Source organism: Mobula birostris, chromosome 8, assembly GCF_030028105.1.
Source record: "Mobula birostris isolate sMobBir1 chromosome 8, sMobBir1.hap1, whole genome shotgun sequence".
NCBI classification, from domain to species: domain Eukaryota; kingdom Metazoa; phylum Chordata; class Chondrichthyes; order Myliobatiformes; family Myliobatidae; genus Mobula; species Mobula birostris.
The window spans coordinates 145,665,681-145,687,851 of NC_092377.1; the positions used below are offsets into that span (position 1 = coordinate 145,665,681).

Sequence of the window (22,171 nt, forward strand, 5' to 3'; positions counted from 1 at the left end):
TACTATTACAATAAAATAATAATTAGCTGAAACGTGCATATTCACGAGGGCAATTGCCATATCCGCTGCGCTGCCGAATCGGTGGCTGTGACAAGTTTAGGCCAAAATATGAACACATTAATAACATGAATGAGAATCACATTATACATACAATAATATATTTATTTTATTTGTTTCAAACTTTCACGGAACAATGTAAAATGTAACTGCGACTGGCACCAACCACAGCAAAATAAAGAACGATAAAGCCATAAGACCATTCTTCTGAGCATCCTGGGATATATTTAAGAACCATACGAGATACCATGAAGGCTCAAGAAGTAAAATACTGATTTTCATTTTAATTTCACCAGATTTCTTTCGGGTCAGCTGAATAAACATCATTTCTTGCATGTTATAGGGCAAGAGAGAAAGCAAATGTCTCAAAATAACTCAACCTTTCTGCTATTGGTATTACAACGTGAGAAACCAAAAACGTGACGATCTACATGCTCATCTTTCTGGAGAGATGAAAGGATAGTTTATTCGCAATATTTCCACTCCCTTCAAGACTCACATTAGAAGAAGGGATCGTGGAGTTCAGAATAATTTACCTGAGAAAGGAAACAAAGTTGATAGATTAAGCTGGTTAAGTGAAGACTGTAAATTAAATACAAATAGTGTTGGACATATTATCTGTCTTTTTTTTTTATTTCAGTGACAAAATTGGAAGGCACAGGGCAATTTCACTGAAAGTATTCGGCTCCTCAACCTGAACAGACAGTAATGCGTCATGATTAGTTATCAACCCAGTATAGAGTATATTTCAGGACAAATCTATGAAACTTTATCCTGGATTTAATTATTTGCATTCAAAATTTAGGAAAAAAAAATACACAATACTTTTTGCAGTGAAGGAAAGTCCTCCATGAACTGAGCAACTCCGTGAACCCTAATTTCAACTGATTTCAATTAATATTAATTACAGCTGACGGGACACAAATAGTGAACAAATACAAATAAAATCCTTCTTACTAACTTCATGGTGAAGATGTAAAGTATGTGAACGAGCTGTCGACGACTCTTGGGACTGAAATGGCTGGAAGTTTCAATGCACCACGGGGTAATTTATAATTGCTGGGAACTACGTTCCCAGGACTTGTATTTTTAAGAATCAAAATATACACACAAATTTGAATGCGTCAAAAGCATAAGACGATCAGTGTTTTGTTACCCAGAACTTTGTTTCGTGCGTATATGATGGAGCTGAAATTACCTTCATTTTCTAGGTCATCATGGGCAACTCTGAGCATTAGAGTATCGGTCGCTACGTCGGGTATCGGGATCGTAGCATCAGGAGAATCAATGGTTCTGTACTCAACGCCATCATATATGTTGGGAACCAGATCTAGGAGAAGCATTAATGAAATCGATATTCCTGAAAATAGATGTTGTACACCGCGCCCTGCTGGATGAAAGATATTCGTTTTGTTCCACGTGAGATCGGCATTCTGATGAAGGACCGGTCTTTATCACTGTGTTGGCTTTGAACAAGTTATCGTGCACCAAAACTGCTCTCTAATTATCCCAAAACGAAATGAACAAAAAATAGCAGTTAATTCAATTACTCGGCTGTCTGCAGGCGAGATTTTTTGGCACACACATGAAATAATGAAAATCCCTCAAAGAAGTTTGACATTTCTTATCACTTAATGTCATAATGCCTGTAAAACTTGCTTGGTCGGGGTTATGATCGCCGTCATTAGAACGGATAAATAAAGAAAAATAAATAACATCATAAAGAAGCATACACCAACCTTCAACGCTCGAGTTTCCTTCAGTACATCCTGGTTTCATTTTGGTGCTGTTAAATGCATCACAAGTGTAATATTCGATTTGATTGATGGAATCAATGGAACCAGCGACTAGAAGTAAACGAAAGAGATAATGATGGAGCGATTTATTTCATCTACAGGACGGAATTCATAAATCCTTCATCATCTCAGTAAGAGTAGTGTGGGCACTTCCTGTGAGGCTACTCTGATCGCAGTCAGAAAAGTGAAAATCAAGGCTGGTGCAAATACTGCAGAGTAGATGCGCTGGGTGAACGAGAGCAGGAAAGGAATGTCTGTATTATGATGAGGAACGAGAGATAGCAATGACACAAACTGATAGAGTATGATAAATATATTTTTTAAAGATGGATGAGGGCACTACTGCTAGTAGCATCAGTACACCTCTGCAGCTCAATCGGCGACTGTTTTTCCTCCAACATTCCAGTTCACTGCGATTTCAAGATTCTCCAGCAGGGAACACAGAGTTTTTCAGCACATCACAGAAGCTTTGTCCCAACATTCCTTCCCGTATCGTCCTCCACTGTACTTTCATCTATGTTTCCTATGAGTCTCTTTAACGGATCTAGTGTATCTGCTGCTACAACTACCCCTAGCAGAACGTTTCACCAACCTACAGCCATCTGTGTATCAAAATACCTTTGACATTCGTCTGATCATTCCTCCAGACTCTAAAAATTATGCACACGAGAAAGTCTGCAGATGCTAGAAATCCTAAACAACACACACAAACTGCAGGAGAAATTCATCAGGTCTTAAATCATTTAAGTTTCAAACGAAGATCTTTCTTCAGCTCTCAGAAGAAAGGGGAAGATACCAGAGTTGTAACGTGAAGGGAGCTGGAGGAGGCTAGAGGCGGGGTGATTCCTGAAGCCAGGTGAGTTCGAAAGGTCAAGTGCTGGAGAAAAGCGGATTCTGATAGGAAAGGAGCGTGGAGCACGGGAGAAAGAAGGAGTAATAGTTATAAGGAGCCGGGGCAGATGAGGAAGGTAAAATGTCAGAGTTGGGTACAGAGGAAGTTTGTGGGGGGAGAACACCTGTTCATCAAAATGAAATATCGAAATTAATACCCAGACAGAAAATAAGGCGCTTCTCCTACCTCGGGTAGTCCCTTTCTCTTAATTATTATTTTCCAAAAATATGTTATCGTTGTCTTTTATTCTGTCAGACAATTACAAAGTCTGTACTCTGAGAATTTCACTTTTGAGGGTCCTCCCACTTAACAAGAAAGCCTTTCCCATAAAACAACCTATTCCAATTCACACTTTCCAGATTCTTTCTTACACCATTAAATTTAGTATTTCCCCAATTAAGAAATGCAACCCTATGATCACATCTACCTTTCTCAGCGATTGTCTTGAAACTAATGGAATTATGATCACCAGATGCAAAATTTTCTACGACACAAACTCCTGTCACCTGTCCTGTCTCATCCCTAATAGGAGATCTAGTATTTCGCTCTATCTAATTCGGAAGTCACCTGCCTATATTTGATAAACTATTCCATCAGGCTATGTTCCAGTATAAGGATTCCAATGAATATGTGTGAATTTTAAAGTACCAACTATCAGTGCCATATGCTCTTGCAGCAGTATGAGCTTTCTCTCTCCCTCTCTCTCTCTCCCGTCCCCCTGTCTCTCTCTCTCTCCTCTCTTTCTTAATTCTGCAGCTCTAAATCCGGCTGATTGTTGGGTGGTCTGTGTTAAAAATATATTACAATCGCTGTCCTTCACTTGTTCAATAGTTCCACTCATATAGCCTCAGCAGGCGAGCTCACCAGTCTTTCCTACTGAACTCTGCTGTGACATTTTCTCATATAAGTGATGTCACCACTCCCCATTTAATCACTGCTGTACTATCAAGTCTAAGGCAATGAAATCCTGGGGTTCTCAGTGACGACCCTATCAATACTGCAACCAAGTTTCACTAATGACAATAATGTCATTGCCCCATGTGCTGATCCGTACCGTAAGCTCATCAGCGTTTTCTTACATACTTCCTTCATTGAAAAATACACAACTCAGAACACGGTCAGTCTCTCGATTCTTGACGTTGTATGTTGCTCAACAACTTCGTTCCCCACAACCACGCCACTATCTGTTCTTATGCCCCAGCTCGCATCCACCTACAAGTGTAATTTAAACCACAACCCCACCAACACCTCACCACTTTTCAGCACTGTCAAACCGTTCCTTCAGTATAATTTTCATAGCAATCCTAAGATCACAACCCTGGAATTTTTGTCCTTTCACTCATCCCCTAATTCCGTAAGCACTCTTTGTAGGACCTGATCACCCATTCTTACAAACCGACGTTGATCATGACCTTTTGCTGCTCACTCTCCCACTCCCGACTTAATAATTATTTGGAGTTGATCAGAGATGTTCGTGACCCTGCCACCTGGGAAATAATAATATCGTTCACGTAGCCAGAAACATCTGCCTGATTACTTAACCAAATGAATCGTCCAGCAGTGCAGGACGCCTCTCCTCCTGCCTTTCCTTCTGAGCCACAGGGCCACACTCACTGCCAGAGAACTGACGAGTATGCCTTTCCCTTGAAAAGTCATTCCTGCCACATAGTGTCCAAAGCAGTACCACTGCTGTTGAGGAGAGCAGCCACGAAGGTACTCTGCATTGGCTAATTATCTCATTCTCCTTCTGAAGGTCAGCCAGTTACCTGTGTCCTGCCCCTTAGGTGTAACTACCTACATGTAAGTCCCGCCGGTCAGCCTCTCAACCTCCCTAATAATCGGGAATTCATCTAGTTCCAGCTCCAGTTCCTTTGCACAATCTGTAGGAAACTGCAGCTTGATGCATTTCTTCCAAGTGCAGTCGCCACGGACACTAAAGGTCACTTTGCCTTGCCCCATCCCGCAAGAGGAACATTGTACGAACTTACCTAGTCTCCACAGTGCTCTAGTTGTGAAAGAAGAAAGAAAGGAAGATTTTTTTTTAAAAAAAAACGGAGGGCCTTGGCTTCTGTCCACCATAAACTCCATAAGCCAAAGTCTGAATTTTCCTATGGCCAACAGACATCTTGCTGTCAGACATTTCATTTCTTTTTTTCTCTGATTCTTTTCGTTTCAACTTTGAAGTACGTTTTGTTATCTTTAAGCGGTATTTCTCGATTTCTTGTGCCGGTATGGGTGGAGACGGTGTTGACCTCCTGAAAAGTAAATGAAAGAAGCAAGACGTACCTGAATCTTGTGAATAATTCAAGTTCTTGATGCGAGGAGTATCATCAATTTCTTCATAAATTGCTTGGTAAAAGATATCAGATGAAGCTCTGCCTCTAAACTCTGCGTCTGTTGAAGTGACAGTTCGGAAAACCATGTTCATTTACAAGATACAAATTGAAGAGTTAACTCTCGGTATTAAAATTAATAATGGAGAAACAATCATATATGTCTGTTGATGAACGAGAACTTTGAAAATTCTGTCATCATCATTCATATAATCTGTACATTTGGAAGAATTACAGTAACAGTAGAAAGACTGAATGCAGGCTGTCTGTAGATATATAAAACATATCTGCCAATAGTTGTTCCACCGTTTGGTATACAACATTCCAAATGATGAGACGTTTATTATTACTACACAGGTGTGGGTACCATCCGTATTGTACCGGATAATAACACGACCGCCTGTAAAAAATCAGCATACATTACTCTTAACAAAATTTGAAATACTATTCCGAAAAATAAGAAAGTTTAAAGCTTGAATCTTACCTCTTCTCCGCTTTATCACCATCGTTGCGAATAACTCGCCCACGACAACGATTCCAAACGTCACGCAGACAGCAAACAAGATGGAGGAGAACTTGTTTTCCAATACTTAAACACAAATTCATTAGACAAATTAAAACAGATATTATAACTTTAAGGTTTAGACATTCACAAAGAGAAATGCTTATTTTTATTTATCGAAGTTAGTCTGCATAATGCAGAATTACTCGAAGAATAAGATTTATGGAAAGACGTCAGATATGTCGTGTAAAAAAATGGAACTGATAGTTACGGGTTATGATGTTGGAAAAAAAAGTAAGCTTGTAAAACGACACTATGGAACAAAACCCGATAAACGTTAGACAATACGTCATCCGTGGTGAAAATGGCAAAGGAAAATGAAGCAAATGCTACGACGAGAGAATTATGGAGATTAAAAAAAATAGAATGCATTGGTGAATGTCTCTCAAGTGGAAGTCAATAGCTCTGAAAATATATTGTGAGTCGAACAGGATAACCTGTTTAAATGACAGAATAATCTGTTCAAAACATGACGGCCATGAGAAGTTACATAATAGGTAATGGGTTATCGCCAAAGGTCACAGAGCTGTGGTTGATTTTTTTTTTTTTTTTTTTTTTTTTGTGAAAAGAAACAAAACGTACACACGGAGTCCGGAGGACATCTTGAATAAATAAAGAGTCAAGTTATTTCTGCAAGAATGGTATTTGTCCTGGCAAGCATGTCCACTGCTCGAAGGTTCTTCGTGGTTTCCATTATTCATACCGACTCCAAATCCTTTCAACCACAAACATCCATTTTCACAACTCGGGATTTTCGGATAGTATAGAGATCAAACTAATGGAATTATAGCATTGAAGCCGCAGTACAAAGCAGACGCTGCAGGGCATTTGTTTCCTCATCATATTGAAAAATACAATGACTCTGGATCAATACTCCAATGTCAAAATTATCTTTCAAACTTATCAACATTCTTTCCAGACGAAATTAAATCTCGGCCTGTCAGGCAAAACGCAAAACAGGGAATAGCATTCAAACTTAGCTTTGTAAGTATTTAATTCCTAGTTTTTTTTCTTTGTCCCCCTTGACCACTGCACTGCAGTTATGACATCCAAGGTGCCTTTGTGAAACGATGACATTGCTCTCCGTACTGCACTGTGATAAATGCAGAAGATACCAGCAAGCTGTAGATTTACCACCAATGACACTGTATAACAACAGCGCAAAGCAGTACAGTACTTCATACAAAATATGCATCCCAACCAGCCAGACTCACAGCGCACTTTCCATCAAGGTCCATACAGACCATTTCACAAGCAGTGGAAAGATATGCGCAGTCTGTTCAATTCTTCCGGCTCGAGAACAAACTGACTAAATGTGAACATTCTGGAATTCGAATTGGAACATATTTATTGTTGTCACGTGTATCGAAATTCAGTAAAAAGTGTGTTTTACATACTGGCCACGCAGCTAACATCATAATGCGGTGATGCAGAAGATAAAACAATAACAGAAGGCATAAAATGTGCAGCAGCTGAAGAGAAAATGCAGTACAGGTATACAATAAAGAGCAAGATCATAAAGTAAATTGGAGTCAATACTTTTGTACTAGACATCTATTTACAAGGTTTATACAAGGGTACTAACAACTATTTTTGATCCTGCTTTCAGGCTTTTGCAAATTCTGCGTCATGGAAAGAATTCATGAAAAAAATCATGGGGTGGTTGGGAGCTTTGATTATACCGCATGCTTTACGGTAGCAGCGAGAAGGTAAGTCAGAGTCTATAGAAGGAATGCAGTTTTCCCTGATCTGTTAAACATTTGTAGTTGCTCTATACCATGGTAGAGGACTCATAGCAATCCCTTATGCATCCAAACAGGATACTTCCTACGGCGCTTCCTTAATAATTGGTGGGGGCCGATTGGAATGTTCAAATGCCTTTAACTTTCTGATGAAATAGAGAGGTTGTTGAGCTTTCTGAGCCGTCCTCTCTGCATGGTTAGAGCACGATACACTAATGGAGAAGTTCACAACAAATGATATGAATTAATTGTCACTATTGACACAATGATCAACTATCATTTACCAAATCTACAGTGGAAATTCTTCAAAGTTTCAATAAGAACACTTGTTCAAGGCACTTTGTGGATCCTCAATAATGAGGCAATTATCCTGAAGTCCACATAAGGTAATTTCACCGAGATATTTGGCAGGTGTTGGATATATTATTTTTAAGAATTTTACAACATCCCGATACAAACACTTGATTGGACAACAAGGATTTCGGCAAATATGTTAAACGCTCAGTTAACCGCTCAATTCCTTTGGGATGGACAATTAGTAACAGAGGAAAATCAGTGCTGCTGTTAACTATTTTCGAGTTCGAATAAAGGAGAAATGCCATAATATCAAATACCTGAACCCGTCGAACCAGTGAGAGGAGCGGAATCTGTTGTGAAGAGAATTATTGGATAAATGTTAATAACTTCATTTTTTTTGGTTCTATTTTTCAGTTGTTTATGATTCCGACGTTTACAAATCAGTTGAAGAAAACATGGAATTTGTCCAAGGACGCCTACCTGAACAAACAATAAAGACAACTTCCTTATGATCACAGTCATGTTGACCGAGTGGAGAGGAAGAACAACTAGACAGAAAAGCTTCACTTCCTTTGCATTTCACTTCATCCATCCAAATATCACCGATGTCCTGGACATTTTTATCCGACACGAGAGTCCAAAGGGCAGAGCCACAGCCCAGCTGCCTGCACGCTACATTGGCATCGGCTATATCCCAGGAATCATCGCATATCGTGCCCCAAGTCTTATTGGATTCTATCTCCAACCTTCCGGAGCAATTGGTGTTGCCGCCAGAAAGACGCAACGGTAGTTCTAACGCTGAAAAAAAAACACTTATTTTTCCTTAATCATAACTCCGAAACTGAATTTAAACTGATTAGCTGATATTGTAACTTGTAGCATTAATTACCTGCTTGAGGTACATAGGGTGCTTCACAGACCTTTTCACTGGACCTCTCCGGTATTTTCGCTTCTGATGACAAGAGAAAAAAGTTCTCTGTTTATTCTTAACAACTACGTATATAATGCAAATCGCCAGATAATGAGTTCCATCTGTTACCTTTACATTTAACACCTGCATCTTCGCTATGTTGACAGTCGTGTTTCCCCCAAGGGTCTGCATGACACTGCCAAAGAGTCGACTCATACGAGAGACATCTTATTTCATCCAGCCAGATTGGATCAGATCCTTCTAGATACTTCTTGGAGTCATACTCAATAGATTCGATGGGCCCGCAGTTCATTTGCTTACAGATCACGTTAGCATCCGTATCATCCAGTTTCTCGGAACAAACTGTTCCCCACCTCCCATTGTACCGCACTTCCACTCTCCCTTCACAGCTGTGATTTCCATTCACCAGGCGCATTTCTTTGTGTTCTGAGAACAAAGCAGTTAATTCGAAGGTCCTAAGAATGCTTTCATACCACAGAAAACTTGTCTTATTTTCGGCCAACAAAAAAAAAGCACGTGATACAAATTTGTAGTACCTCAAAAATCTGAAAGCGCACGGAACACTCAGAAGGGAAAGTGTGGACGGATAAGGAAATCAGGGAACAACAAAGAGCTCTATTCTAATTAATTATGGAATGTGGAGGAACAGAAACGTGGGACTGTTAGTGAAATTTTATTGCACTTCACCGGTTTTGCGAAGGATCAAGCATTGAATCTGAGGATGGTTTGGGTGAAAATGAGGAACAGGTGTTAGTTTTTTTTTCCACTCTGAACACGATGTTGAAAATGAGCAGAGCTGCAAGAAATAAATAATAGGAAATAAACGGAAAAGGTCCCTGCAAATTTTCATAAGTAATGAGCCACGCTTCAGTCTTTCGAGAGAAATGCTCACTCAGTGTCCAATCTGCAGAAACCGCCAATTAGATTATCACAAGATCACAAGACAAAGGAGCAGAAGTAGGTCTTTCGGTCCATCGAGTCTGCTCCGCAGCTCCCCCATGAGATAAACTATTCACCCATCTAGTTCCACTTCCGGCTTTTTCCACATATCCCTTGATACCCTGACTAATTAGATACCTGTCAATCTCCTCCTTAAACACCTTCAATGATCGGCCCTCCACAGCCATATGTGGGAACGAATTCCACAAATCCACGACCTTCTGGCTAAAAAAAAACCTCCTCATCTCTGTTTTAACTGGGTACCCTCTAATTCTAAGACTATGGCCTCTTGTCTTGGACTCACCAACCGAGGGAAACAACCTTTCCACATCTACTCTGTCCAACCCTTTCAACATTTGAAACGTTTCTATGAGATCCCCTCTCATTCTTCTATACTCTAATGAATACAATCCAAGACGCTCTCTGCTGCAAGTGCTTCAGAAACGACTCTATTGTCTTCCCTCTATCTTAGCCTTCGCCATTGACGCAAAGTTTCCCTTGCACTCCATCGATTCTTACATCTTGCAGGTGTTATTGGCGTTGTTAACAATTTGTCTCCCTTTCACAGCTTAATCGCTCTGATCAACACCTGCGTTCAAGTGAGTAGTGCAGATGAGCTCTGGTCCCCTAATAATCAACAACGCTGTTCCGCACCTACTTATTTATTTTATATCTTGACGCCCCTTACTGTAACAATCAAATGTCACAGAAGCTTGAGAAACAATTTGGTTCCATGTAATCGTCCGGAATCAATATTGTATTATCTAGAGTTAGGTATTTCAATTTTTGCGTATTTCCAATTTGCCACAGAATCATTTTTTTTCTACTTGTTACTGTTTTCACTTTTTTTCCCCCCGGGATTAATACCGCCGCTGTCTGTAAAGAATTTATGCGTTCCCACGTGACGTACTGCTTTGCTCTGGGGGCTCGGGATTCCAGGAGCTAAGGGTTAGCAAGACAATTGTTTGCTTATCTCGTTGGGTCGGGGGATGTTCGATACAGTTCTCTACCTCATAGTAAAACAAATAGAGTTTTCTGCCCAAAAGTGCATAACAGAAAAAAATTGCGAAGAGCAACGCATCTGGCAAAAGAACAAGGCGTAATCTGAATCAGTTACCTTCAATGCTACATTAATTGATACGTTTGCTGCAATTAGTGGTGTTGACATTGTGTTACACATTCACCTCTCTATCTTATATGCTGCTCTGATTATATGGCTTTTCGCTTTCACATTCTTTTTGAAAGTAATTGGGTACAACATGTTAAGTGTTTTAGTTTGAATAAGCAGAGCGAAAACATTACACAGATTAGCCGGTATTGTTAGTGTAATGGTGTTGGGTGCGTGGCACGCGCTGCCAGTGACGGTGATGAAGATAGGTACATGGAGCTTCGAAAAATAGAAGGTTATGCAGCAGGGAAATTGTAGGCAGTTTCTAGACTAGATTATATGATAGGCACAGCATTGTGGGCCGAGGGGTCTGTCATGCACTGTAGATTTCTATGGTTATATTTCAATAACCCTATTGTGTGCCGTAAATCGTTCCACAAATCTCCAAAGTGAAGACTGAAATAACACGTTGCAGAAAATGAGCAAAATGTACATAGCTTACCGGAACATTCCACTGTCACATCTTCCTTATGGCTGCAGTCATGTTGGCCCCACGGGGCTGATGGACATTTCCAGAGATACGTTTCATTACCCGAGCATCTCATTTCATCCAACCAAATTTCTCCAGTGCTTCGTCCACAGGTGCCATGAATTTTTGCCGCCAAAGCATAACCACAACCTAGTTGCCTGCAAACCACGTTAGCGTCAACTAGATCCCAGGAGTCATCGCAGACTGTTCCCCAGGATCCATGGTAATAAATCTCCAGTCTTCCAGCACACCCATCTTCACTGCCGAATAGCCTTAACTGTAAGTGGTCTGTTGAAAAGAAACATACGAGTTTACCCATTCCATTAAAAATTGATTCCATCACCTCGTTCGTATTTCTGAAACTTCATCTGAAAACAAACATTGAAAATAATTGTGCAATGGTGTCACGAATATTTGTAGCTGAAAGTGCTGAAGTATAAACTCAAAAGCGAAAAGACTGTCAGAATTCAGTAAGATACCCAGGCGGGTTTGAGCTTCCACGGAGCTGAGCATTCAGTCACTGGTTTATATCTGAACCAGGTCGCTGTGCCCAACATTCGTACCCAACATAGAAAGTTGGGCATTGACTATTCCAGGTTGGGTTTTTCTTTGGACGAGGCACTGTATGAGGAACCATACATCAATCATTGTGGCAGGCATTGGCTACATTACTCTACGGAGTTGGCATTTCTTTTAATCGGACAGTTTCACTGTGTGGATCATGGCCAACACCAGAGTGGTGATCCCTAATTTGAAGATGTCGTCCTCTCCCAAGGCGGCGGAAAGAGCTTTGGGCCACATCGTTGGGAAGTGAGCATCTTACCACTATACCTCGTGCCCAGTATCTCCGGCTTTCTAATCACAATGGCGAATATGGGATGATCTAATCAGTCTCATTTTACCAGAAATTGATAAGGAACTGATGTTCATGCACTCGGGTCTAACGACATATGATGTCTACAGTGGAACTATGTCATTATTTTCATTGTCGTCTATATTTTCGGCGAAGATATATGACTGTTTCTTTCATCGTACAAATTAAGGTATTTATACTATTGAATAATGAATAATGTCTTTGCCAATGAAAATAATTCACATTGAAAAACAGAGCAAAGACCATCATGGATATTGAGCGTTGGAAAATATACGTAGGATAGTCATTAAACAAACCAGGTGTTATATTTCTGGAGAAAAGGACTGGGAGACAATTGATGCTCTTTCATGTATAAAGACATTGCTTACTATTTTTTTCTGCCTCTTACTCTGATAAAATTTCTTTTTTTTTGCTGCAGGAACTGCGGTTAAGCACAAGGTGCCTCCAAACGACGAGTGCACAAAATTGCGGTCACGTTCTGAGGAAGTGTCTATCTTTCCAGCTAATTACATCCATACCTCGCTAATATGAAGCTTAAAGTATTGTGCAGAATTAACCTTTATAACAAATGTGCTAGGATATGTTTAAAGTGTAAATGTTATCTTCTACTCCTTCGGTTGTCCGTTTTGCTGAGAGCCCAGGCTAGAAAATGTCACTTTTTCACTATATGTTTAATAATGTTGTTGTTGTTGTTGTTGTTGTTGTTGTTGTTGTTTTATACCCAATCAAGAGAAGATGGCGGCGCTACACAGTACGCAGCGGCCACTCCAGAATGAATATCTGTTATTTGTCCAGTAGGATTCCGTTCACAATCCTGATTCTACGGATGACGGACATGAGAAGCACGGAGGAACATCTTGTGAACGGACATGGACAAACACAAAACCCAGTTTGAAAAAAAAAACGGTGCTACAAATGTTTCGTCAGAAACTACAAAGACATCATTCCTGGGAGAGGAAGGAACTTTCTTAAGAACATGTATGAAGCCGTGTGGTGAAAACCGAAAGCCCAAAACACAACAGCAAAGGCAGCAAAATCAATCACAGAGGTCACTGGCGAGCTGCTGTTGGCGACTTGTGCTCCAGTGTGGGTGAAAGAGTTTCAGGAGAGTAAGAAGAGCATCTTCAAGTAAAATGTTTGCAATTCAGCTCTACAGTCTATATGTGTGTGTGAGTGTGTGTGTGTGTGTGTGTGTGTGTGTGTGTGTGTGTGTGTGTGTGTGTGTGTGTCTGTGTGTGTGTGTGTGTGTGTGTGTGTATATAGAAACATAGAAACATAGAAAATAGGTGCAGGAATAGGCCATTTGGCCCTACGAGCTTGCACCGCCATTTATTATGATCATGGCTGATCATCCAACTCAGAACACCGCCCCAGCCTTCCCTCCATACCCCCTGACCCCCGTAGCCACAAGGGCCATATCTAACTCCCTCTTAAATATAGCCAATGAACTGGCCTCAACTGTTTCCTGTGGCAGAGAATTCCACAGATCTACCACTCTCTGTGTGAAGAAGTTTTTCCTAATCTCGGTCCTAAAAGGCATCCCCTCTATCCTCAAACTGTGACCCCTCGTTCTGGACTTCCCCAACATCGGGAACAATCTTCCTGCATCTAGCCTGTCCAATCCCTTCAGGATCTTATACGTTTCAATCAGATCCCCCCTCAATCTTCTAAATTCCAACGAGTACAAGCCCAGTTCATCCAGTCTTTCTTCATATGAAAGTCCTGCCATCCCAGGAATCAATCTGGTGAACCTTCTTTGTACTCCCTCTATGGCAAGGATGTCTTTCCTCAGATTAGGGGACCAAAACTGCACACAATACTCCAGGTGTGGTCTCACCAAGGCCTTGTACAACTGCAGTAGTACCTCCCTGCTCTTGTACTCGAATCTTCTCACTATAAATGCCAGCATACCATTCGCCTTTTTCACCGCCTGCTGTACCTGCATGCCCACTTTCAATGACTGGTGTATAATGACACCCAGGTCTCGTTGCACCTCCCCTTTTCCTAATCGGCCACCATTCAGATAATAATCTGTTTTCCTATTTTTGCCACCAAAGTGGATAACTTCACATTTATCCACATTAAATTGCATCTGCCATGAATTTGCCCACTCACCCAACCTATCCAAGTCACCCTGCATCCTCTTAGCATCCTCCTCACAGCTTACACTGCCACTCAGCTTCGTGTCATCCGCAAACTTGGAGATGCTGCATTTAATTCTCTCATCCAAGTCATTAATATATATTGTAAACAACTGGGGTCCCAGCACTGAGCCTTGCGGTACCCCACTAGCCACCGCCTGCCATTCTGAAAAGGTCCCGTTTATTCCCACTCTTTGCTTCCTGTCTGCTAACCAACTCTCCACCCACACCAATACCTTACCCCCAATACCGTGTGCTTTAAGTTTGCACACTAATCTCCTGTGTGGGACCTTGTCAAAAGCCTTCTGAAAATCCAAATATACCATATCCACTGGTTCTCCCCTATCCTCTCTACTAGTTACATCCTGAAAAAATTCTATGAGATTCGTCAGACATGATTTTCCTTTCACAAATCCATGCTGACTTTGTCCGATCATTTCACCGCTTTCCAAATGTGCTGTTATCACATCCTTGATAACTGACTCCAGCAGTTTCCTCACCACCGACGTTAGGCTAACCGGTGTATTTTTCCCCGGTTTCTCTCTCCCTCCTTTTTTAAAAAGTGGAGTTACATTAGCCACCCTCCAATCCTCAGGAACTAGTCCAGAATCTAACTAGTTTTGAAAAATTATCACTAATGCATCCACTATTTCTTGGGCTACTTCCTTAAGCACCCTGGGATGCAGACCATCTTGCCCTGGGGAGTTATCTGCCTTCAATCCCTTCAATTTACCTAACACCACTTCCCTACTAACATGTATTTCGCTCAGTTCCTCCATCTCACTGGACCCTCTGTCCCCTAATATTTCTGGAAGATTATTTATGTCCTCCTTAGTGAAGACAGAGCCAAAGTAATTATTCAATTGGTCTGCCATTTCCTTGCTCCCCATAATCAATTCACCTGTTTCTGTCTGCAGGGGACCTACATTTGTCTTTACCAGTCTTTTCCTTTTTACATATCTATAAAGGCTTTTACAGTCCGTTTTTATGTTTCCTGCCAGTTTTCTCTCATAATCTTTTTTCCCCTTTCTAATTAAGCCCTTTGTCCTCCTCTGCTGACCTCTGAATTTCTCCCAGTCCTCAGGTGAGCCACTTTCTCTGGCTAATTTGTATGCTTCTTCTTTGGAATTGATACTATCCCTAATTTCTCTTGTCAGCCACGGGTGCACTACCTTCCTTCATTTATTCTTTTGCCAAACTGGGATGAACTTTTGTTGCAGTTCATTCATGCAACCTTTAAATGCTTGCCATTGCATATCCACCGTCAATCCTTTAAGTGTCATTTGCCAGTCTATCTTAGCTAATTCACGTCTCATACCTTCAAAGTTACCCCTCTTTAAGTTCAGAACCTTTGTTTCTGAATTAACTATGTCACTCTCCATCTGAATGAAGAATTCCACCATATTATGGTCACTCTTACCCAAGGGACCTCTCACGACAAGATTGCTAATTAACCCTTCCTCATTGCTCAAAACCCAGTCCAGAATAGCCTGCTCTCTAGTTGGTTCCTCGACATGTTGGTTCAAAAAAACATCCCGCATACATTCCAAGAAATCCTCTTCCTCAGCACCTTTACCAATTTGGTTCACCCAATCTACATGTAGATTGAAGTCACCCATTATAACTGCTGTTCCTTTATTGCACACATTTCTAATTTCCTGTTTAATACCATCTCCGACCTCACTACTACTGTTAGGTGGCCTGTACACAACTCCCACCAGCGTCTTCTGCCCCTTAGTGTTACGCAGCTCTACCCATATCGATTCCACATCTTCCCGGCTTATGTCCTTCCTTTCTATTGCGTTAATCTCTTCTTTAACCAGCAACGACATCCCACCTCCCCTCCTTCATGTCTATCCCTCCTGAATATTGAATATCCCTGAACGTTGAGCTCCCATCCCTGGTCACCCTGGAGCCATGTCTCTGTGATCCCAACTATATCATAATCATTAATAACAATCTGCACTTTCAATTCATCCACCTTATTACGAATGCTCCTTGCATTGACACACAAAGCCTTCAGGCGCTCTTTTACAACTCTCTTAGCCCTTATACAATTATGCTGAAAAGTGGCCCTTTTTAATGCTTGCCCTGGATTTGTCGGCCTGCCACTTTTACTTTTCTCCATAGTACTTCTTGTTTCTACCCTCACTTTACACCCCTCTGACCCTCTGCACTGGTTCCCATCCCCCTGTAGTGAACTAACCTCCTCATGTGTGTGTGTGTGTGTGTGTGTGTGTGTGTGTGTGTGTGTGTGTGTGTGTGAGAGAGAGAGAGAGTGTGTGTGTGTGTGTGCGTGTGTGTGTTTGTCTGTGTGTGAGTGTGTGTGTGTGTATGTGTGTGTGAGTGTGTCTGTGTGTATGTGTGTGTGAGTGTGTGTGTGTGTGTGTATGTGTGTGTGAGAGAGAGAGAGAGTGTGTGTGCGTGTGTGTGAGTGTGTGTGTGTATGTGTGTGTATATGTGTGTGTGAGTGTGTGTGTGTGTATGTGTGTGTGCATGTCTGTGTGTGAGTGTGTGTGTATGTGTGTGTGAGTGTGTGTGTGTATGTGTGTGTGTGTGTGAGAGAGAGAGTGTGTGTGTGTGTATGTGTATGTGTATATGTGTGTGTGTGAGTGTGTGTGTGAGTGTGTGTGTGTGTGAGTGTGTGTGTATATGTGTGTGTGTATGTCTGTGTGTGAGTGTGTGTGTGTGTATGTGTGTGTGTGAGTGTGTGTGTGTGTATGTGTGTGTGTGTGAGTGTGTGTGTGTGTGTGAGTGTGTGTGTTTCTGTGTGTGTGTATTATATAGCAATACAATTCAATTGGCTTAATCGATGAAAACTGTAAACCACTGTCCTATCTCCTTCCAATCATCATCGCGTGACTGGAAAATCACATTACATGAAATATTTGATGCTCGAACTCACACAGTATCTGTGCAACATAAATTTGGAAAAAAAGTGAACTCCGTGCTGTCAATGTGCATATGCCTGGATGAGCAAATTGCAATTGAATTATTGCATGTTAAAGCAGCAGTGCATAAAAGTCAAACCAATAAAAAAATATGTTCTCTGAGAATTTCGCTCATGCATCTAATGGCAATTATCGGATAAACACTGAAAATTCTTGATCATCCACATGATTTAAAGTGAAATAAGGTCAGACATCAGCTCTCGTTGCTCTTTCGTTAGCCAAACCTGCACCTGCAGCATGAAACTGAACTATCAGAAAGTTTTACTGGATACGCCGTAAACTGCATTCTCCGCATACGTCAACGCGATCAAAATACCGTCCACCTCAATCTGAAGGAAATACTGTTACTTCCGGTAATTTCTCCAGTAGCCGCCCTCTATTCTTTCGTTCAACTTTTCCCGTTCACGTTCCCCTCTCATATCTTCTCATTACCCGGTCATCATCACTATCTGATGCCCCGTCTTCTTTCATTGTTTCCATCGCCAGCTGTCATAAATCAGATTCATAGCGGATTCATTCATCTCAGCCTAACACTTGAATCTCTTACATCATTTACCACCGACACCACCAACCCACACACACACACACACACACACACACACACACACACACACACACACACACACACACACACACACACACACACACACACACACACACACCACACACACACACCTCCTTTCCGGTACTGGCGAAGTTTCTTTGTGCACAACTGCAACGTTGATTCCCTGATTTTGTGTGTTCCTTCAGCATGTAATGCAGGAGGTGACATGAGTTAAACAAAACATGATACTATCAAAGGAATGAACTCACGAACGCAAGAGTGGTGGGAATTGGAGAGCGCGTGTTAGAAGATGCAGCTGGAGACACCAACCAAGGTTTGTCCGCCCTATAAGAGAAATGTTCCGGGATATAATGTTTTTCTTTGATGACTATACAAAATAGATGTATCTTCTTCTCATTCAATTTACTGTTGTAGTCGCTGTAGACAAGTACACATCTATGTACTAAGGTAATTAACACACATCTATTCACTGAACACAATTGAAGACAGATAGTTTCACAGCCAAACTAGTGCGGTCTCATTGAAAGATCTCAAACTAAGTGTTCAAGCTGAGAGTTTCAGGTATATGGAACTGAAACTTCAACCTCGTAATTGTACAGCATGCAAGATGGGCTTTCATCCTCCCAGGTCGGTGGTCATCAAAATGAATTAATGTATGTTATTTACAAGTGCATACACAGTAATTTAGCCGTTTGCAATCCACAGAAATCTGAATGCGATTCCTGATTAGATTGAAGCGAACAGATAAATGAGCAGCTCCCCCCCCCCCCTATTGACGCTCTGCAAGACACTCCGGTTTGGCATACAGTCCAATGGCGAATGATTCTGCGAAATCGTGTTCATAGCATTACAGCTGGTGCGTCACAGATCCATTGACGCAGATTAAATACCGATTCTCTGGGCGAATTTTGCGTATTCTGCTAGAAAACAGGATGCTTTAGATTTAGATAATGTATTTAGATTTTCCTCCATATCCCAAGGTTGTGCAACCTGTTACGCTGGTAAACTCAGGGACTACTGCAAATTCCCTCTGATATTCAAATATGTTGTAGTCTCTGTGGAACGGGGCTTCGGGAGGCGTTGTATGTGTGTGCGTGGTGGGGAGGGTGGTTGGGGGTCATTGTACTATAAAACGGAGATCCTTCAATAAGGACGTTTGCTCCGATGTGGCGATAAATCTATCTGTATGCCTTATTGTCTCTGAATTTCTCGATGCATTACTAATGACCACACTAGTTCACAAATTCCCATTGACAATATTCACCTGAACATAGGACACCAACGCCCAAGATGTCAGAAGAAGACCTGTTCAACACCGAGATGTTGCAGTTTCGGAGATGTGACTCGTTTCCTTCGCATTGAACTTCGGTCACCCACACGGGCCGTGCAGTTTCTCTGTACCTTGAGGAGTTGTAGGCGGATTTGGCGAAGCCGCAACGCAATTGTCCACAGACAACGTTTGCGTCATTGAGGTTCCAATCTTTATCCTGCAATCTATGCCAGGTGCCGTTAGCATAAACCTCCACTCGGCCGTCGCATCGGCTTCCCCCATCGCTCAGTCTCAAAGACCACATTTCAGCTACGATACCGAAGAAGATAGATAAAAGAGTTAATATCAAGGAAAGGTATCCACAATATTTTTTTTTTCCAGATGTTGCTGTATGGTTTGTTTTATACACTAATTTTCCCACATGTTACTTAGGTTGCCAGCAATATCAGTAAAGTTTATCAGCCCTTTTGAGCAATAAAAACTATTTCTGTACTTTATCTCAGAAACTAGAAATTATGAGGCATACAATTAAACTTTGACCATATTGATAAATACTGAATATTTACGTAGTCTGATCCCTAACCAAATCTACATTGTTGGCGCCGGCGGCTCCTCCGTAAATCTCTTTATTTTGTTCCCGAACATTAGGTACAGCCATCCCAGGAACGAGTTACAAATTCCCTTTACGAATGGCGAAAGAAAAACACACAAAAATAAAAAAAAAAGCGACTTTTTTTTTTCTTTGCAGCGAAGCAGAGCAACATAGGTATTGATTGAGATGTACAAGATGATAAGAGCCTTATGTAGTGTGGATAGACGGAGATTTTTCCCAACAGTCAAAATGGCGAATACATGCAGGTATCACTTTACGGTAAATCGAGGAAAGTATAGGTAAAAAATCAGCGCTGAGTTTCTTACCCAGAGAGTTCAGTTGTGCGCATGCAACGGCTTGCTACTGCGCCGAAAGAGGCAGATACAGTAGAGATATTTAAGGAACACATGGATGATATTAAAACAATGGAGGGTTGTTTAGTCGGGAAGGATTGGACTGCTATTGGAGGAGGTTAAAGAGGCGGTGATACATAATACGCAGAATGAATTGTGTCTTCTAAGTTACAAGTATTCTATGTTCATAGTAAAAATGCCGCGCTTTTTTCTTACTCACCTAATTTAAATGGGAACCTTCATTTCTTATTGTCCCTCGTCAACTCATTAATAAAGTCTATAACACAGTTGTTCTCTGCACAGATATTATATTTCCATATTTGTAGAATGTTACATTGTGCCAAAGACTGCTGTGCTGATAAACAAATTGCCATCATCCTGCAGCCTTCTGCACGGTTATTCTCCAACTTACGAATTATTCACTCTATACTTAAAACAGTCTATTATAATACAACGAAATTGCCGGGACTTGAGAAACTCAGTTACAGAGAAAGTTTGAATAGGTTAGGACTTTATTCCCTGGAGCGTAGAAGAATGAGGGGAGATTTGATAGAGGTTTATAAAATTATGATGGGTATAGATAGAGTGAATGCAAGCAGGCTTTTTCAACTGAGGCAAGGGGAGAAAAAAAAACAGAGGACATGGGTTAAGGGTGAGGGGGGAAAAGTTTAAAGAGAACATTAGCGGGGGCTTCTTCACACAGAGAGTGTTGGGAGTATGGAATGAGCTGCCAGACGAGGTGGTAAATGTGTTTTTTTAAAACATTTAAGAATAAATTGAACAGATATATGGATGGGAGGTGTATGGAGGGATATGGTCCGTGTGCAGGTCAGTGGAACTAGGCAGAAAATGGTTCGGCACAGCCAAGAAGGGCCAAAAGGCCTGTTTCTGTGCTGTAGTTTTTCTCTGGTCTCTATGGTCTTATGGCATGCATCTGCGAAATTAAGAAGCATCAAATATCTTCTTAATCTCAATCAGATATAGTCACCAGTAAACTATCCTTTAAATTACTTAACACGTCGCCGTTGTGTAAATTTCTACGACCAAAGAGTAGTTTGTTTCTGTCCGACATTCCTTGTGACTCACCAGAGCAGATAAGACCAGCGTCATTCCCATGTGAACAGCTAATCTGACCCCAGGCTGAGACTGGACAATCGGTTAGTCGGGACTCGTTCCCCAGGCAGCGGTAGTCATCCTTCCACAATGGCCCTTTACCTTCGCTAAATTTAGCACCTCTAGGAGTTGCACTTACTGCCCCGCACTGTAGATGTTCACAGACCACGGCAGCATCTTCCAGGCTAAAATGTTCATCGCAAAGTGTCCCCCACTGGCCTCCGTGCAGTACTTCCACACGCCCAGAGCATCTGCTCTTCCCATTAACCAAACGTGGTCCATGCTTCCCTGTTGTAGACATAATTGAAGGTAGTTAAGTACTCTCAATAAAAACAGAGTAAAATACTAAACTGGAGAAATTGTTTGATTTTCCACCTTCTCCACATGACTGCCTGGCAATTGTTCCACAACATGAAGATTCATCGAAATGGAACGCATTGAGCAGTACAATGCAGATGTGTTCTTCACCTCGCTATGAGATCCTATCATAAACATAAGAAAATCTGCAGATGTTGGAAATCCAAGCACTATATACAGGAAGCCCATGGAACTCAGCAGGCCAGGCAGCTGAATGGAAAGGAGTGCAGTCGATGTTTCGGGCCGAGTTCCTGCACTAGGAGAGGAAAAACAAAAGATGAGGATTCAGAGTAAGGAAGTGCGGGAAGGATGAACCACAAGTTGATAGGAGCAACCAGGAGGGGGAAGGGGTGAATTGCAGATCTAGAAAAATTACTGGATACAGAGCTAGATAATGGGGAAATCTGATTGTGAAGGACAGAAGGACTAGAAGAAAGAAAGGGGAGATGATCATTCAAGGGTGGGAATAGGCAGGTAAGGGGATAAAGTGAAAGAATATATTGGAAATGGGAAATGGTAAAGGGAAGGAGGAGGCATTAACGGAAGTTCTAAAAACTCGATGTTCATGCCAACAGATTGGGTTGGGGCTACCCACACGGAATATAAGGTGCTGCTCCTCCAACCTCAGTGTGACTTCATCGCGATAGCAGAAAGATGCTCATGTCAGAATGGGAACAGGAAGTGGAATTGAAATTAACGGCCACTGGGAGACCCTACTTTTTTGGAAGAACGGATTGTACATGCCCGGTGAAACGGTCTCCCGATCTAT

The 22,171-nt window shown here is 41.5% G+C and overlaps 1 protein-coding gene across 2 annotated transcripts in view; it reads right to left on the bottom strand.

Moving 5' to 3' along the window:
• Window positions 1-832: 832 nt before the first annotated feature.
• Window positions 833-22,171, bottom strand: part of LOC140201802 (scavenger receptor cysteine-rich domain-containing protein DMBT1-like) — a 43,036-nt gene continuing 21,697 nt past the window's right edge. For both annotated transcript variants that reach the window (XM_072266489.1, XM_072266488.1), the window contains 11 exons: window positions 21,019-21,333; window positions 18,982-19,296; window positions 11,160-11,474; window positions 8,719-9,036; window positions 8,569-8,631; window positions 8,160-8,477; window positions 7,997-8,029; window positions 5,563-5,667; window positions 5,032-5,139; window positions 1,797-1,904; window positions 833-1,387 (listed from right to left, as the gene is read on the bottom strand). In XM_072266489.1, coding sequence (XP_072122590.1) covers window positions 1,182-1,387; window positions 1,797-1,904; window positions 5,032-5,139; window positions 5,563-5,667; window positions 7,997-8,029; window positions 8,160-8,477; window positions 8,569-8,631; window positions 8,719-9,036; window positions 11,160-11,474; window positions 18,982-19,296; window positions 21,019-21,333 — 2,204 coding nt within the window. In that variant the 3' untranslated portion in view covers window positions 833-1,181. The remainder of the gene's footprint in view (window positions 1,388-1,796; window positions 1,905-5,031; window positions 5,140-5,562; window positions 5,668-7,996; window positions 8,030-8,159; window positions 8,478-8,568; window positions 8,632-8,718; window positions 9,037-11,159; window positions 11,475-18,981; window positions 19,297-21,018; window positions 21,334-22,171) is intronic.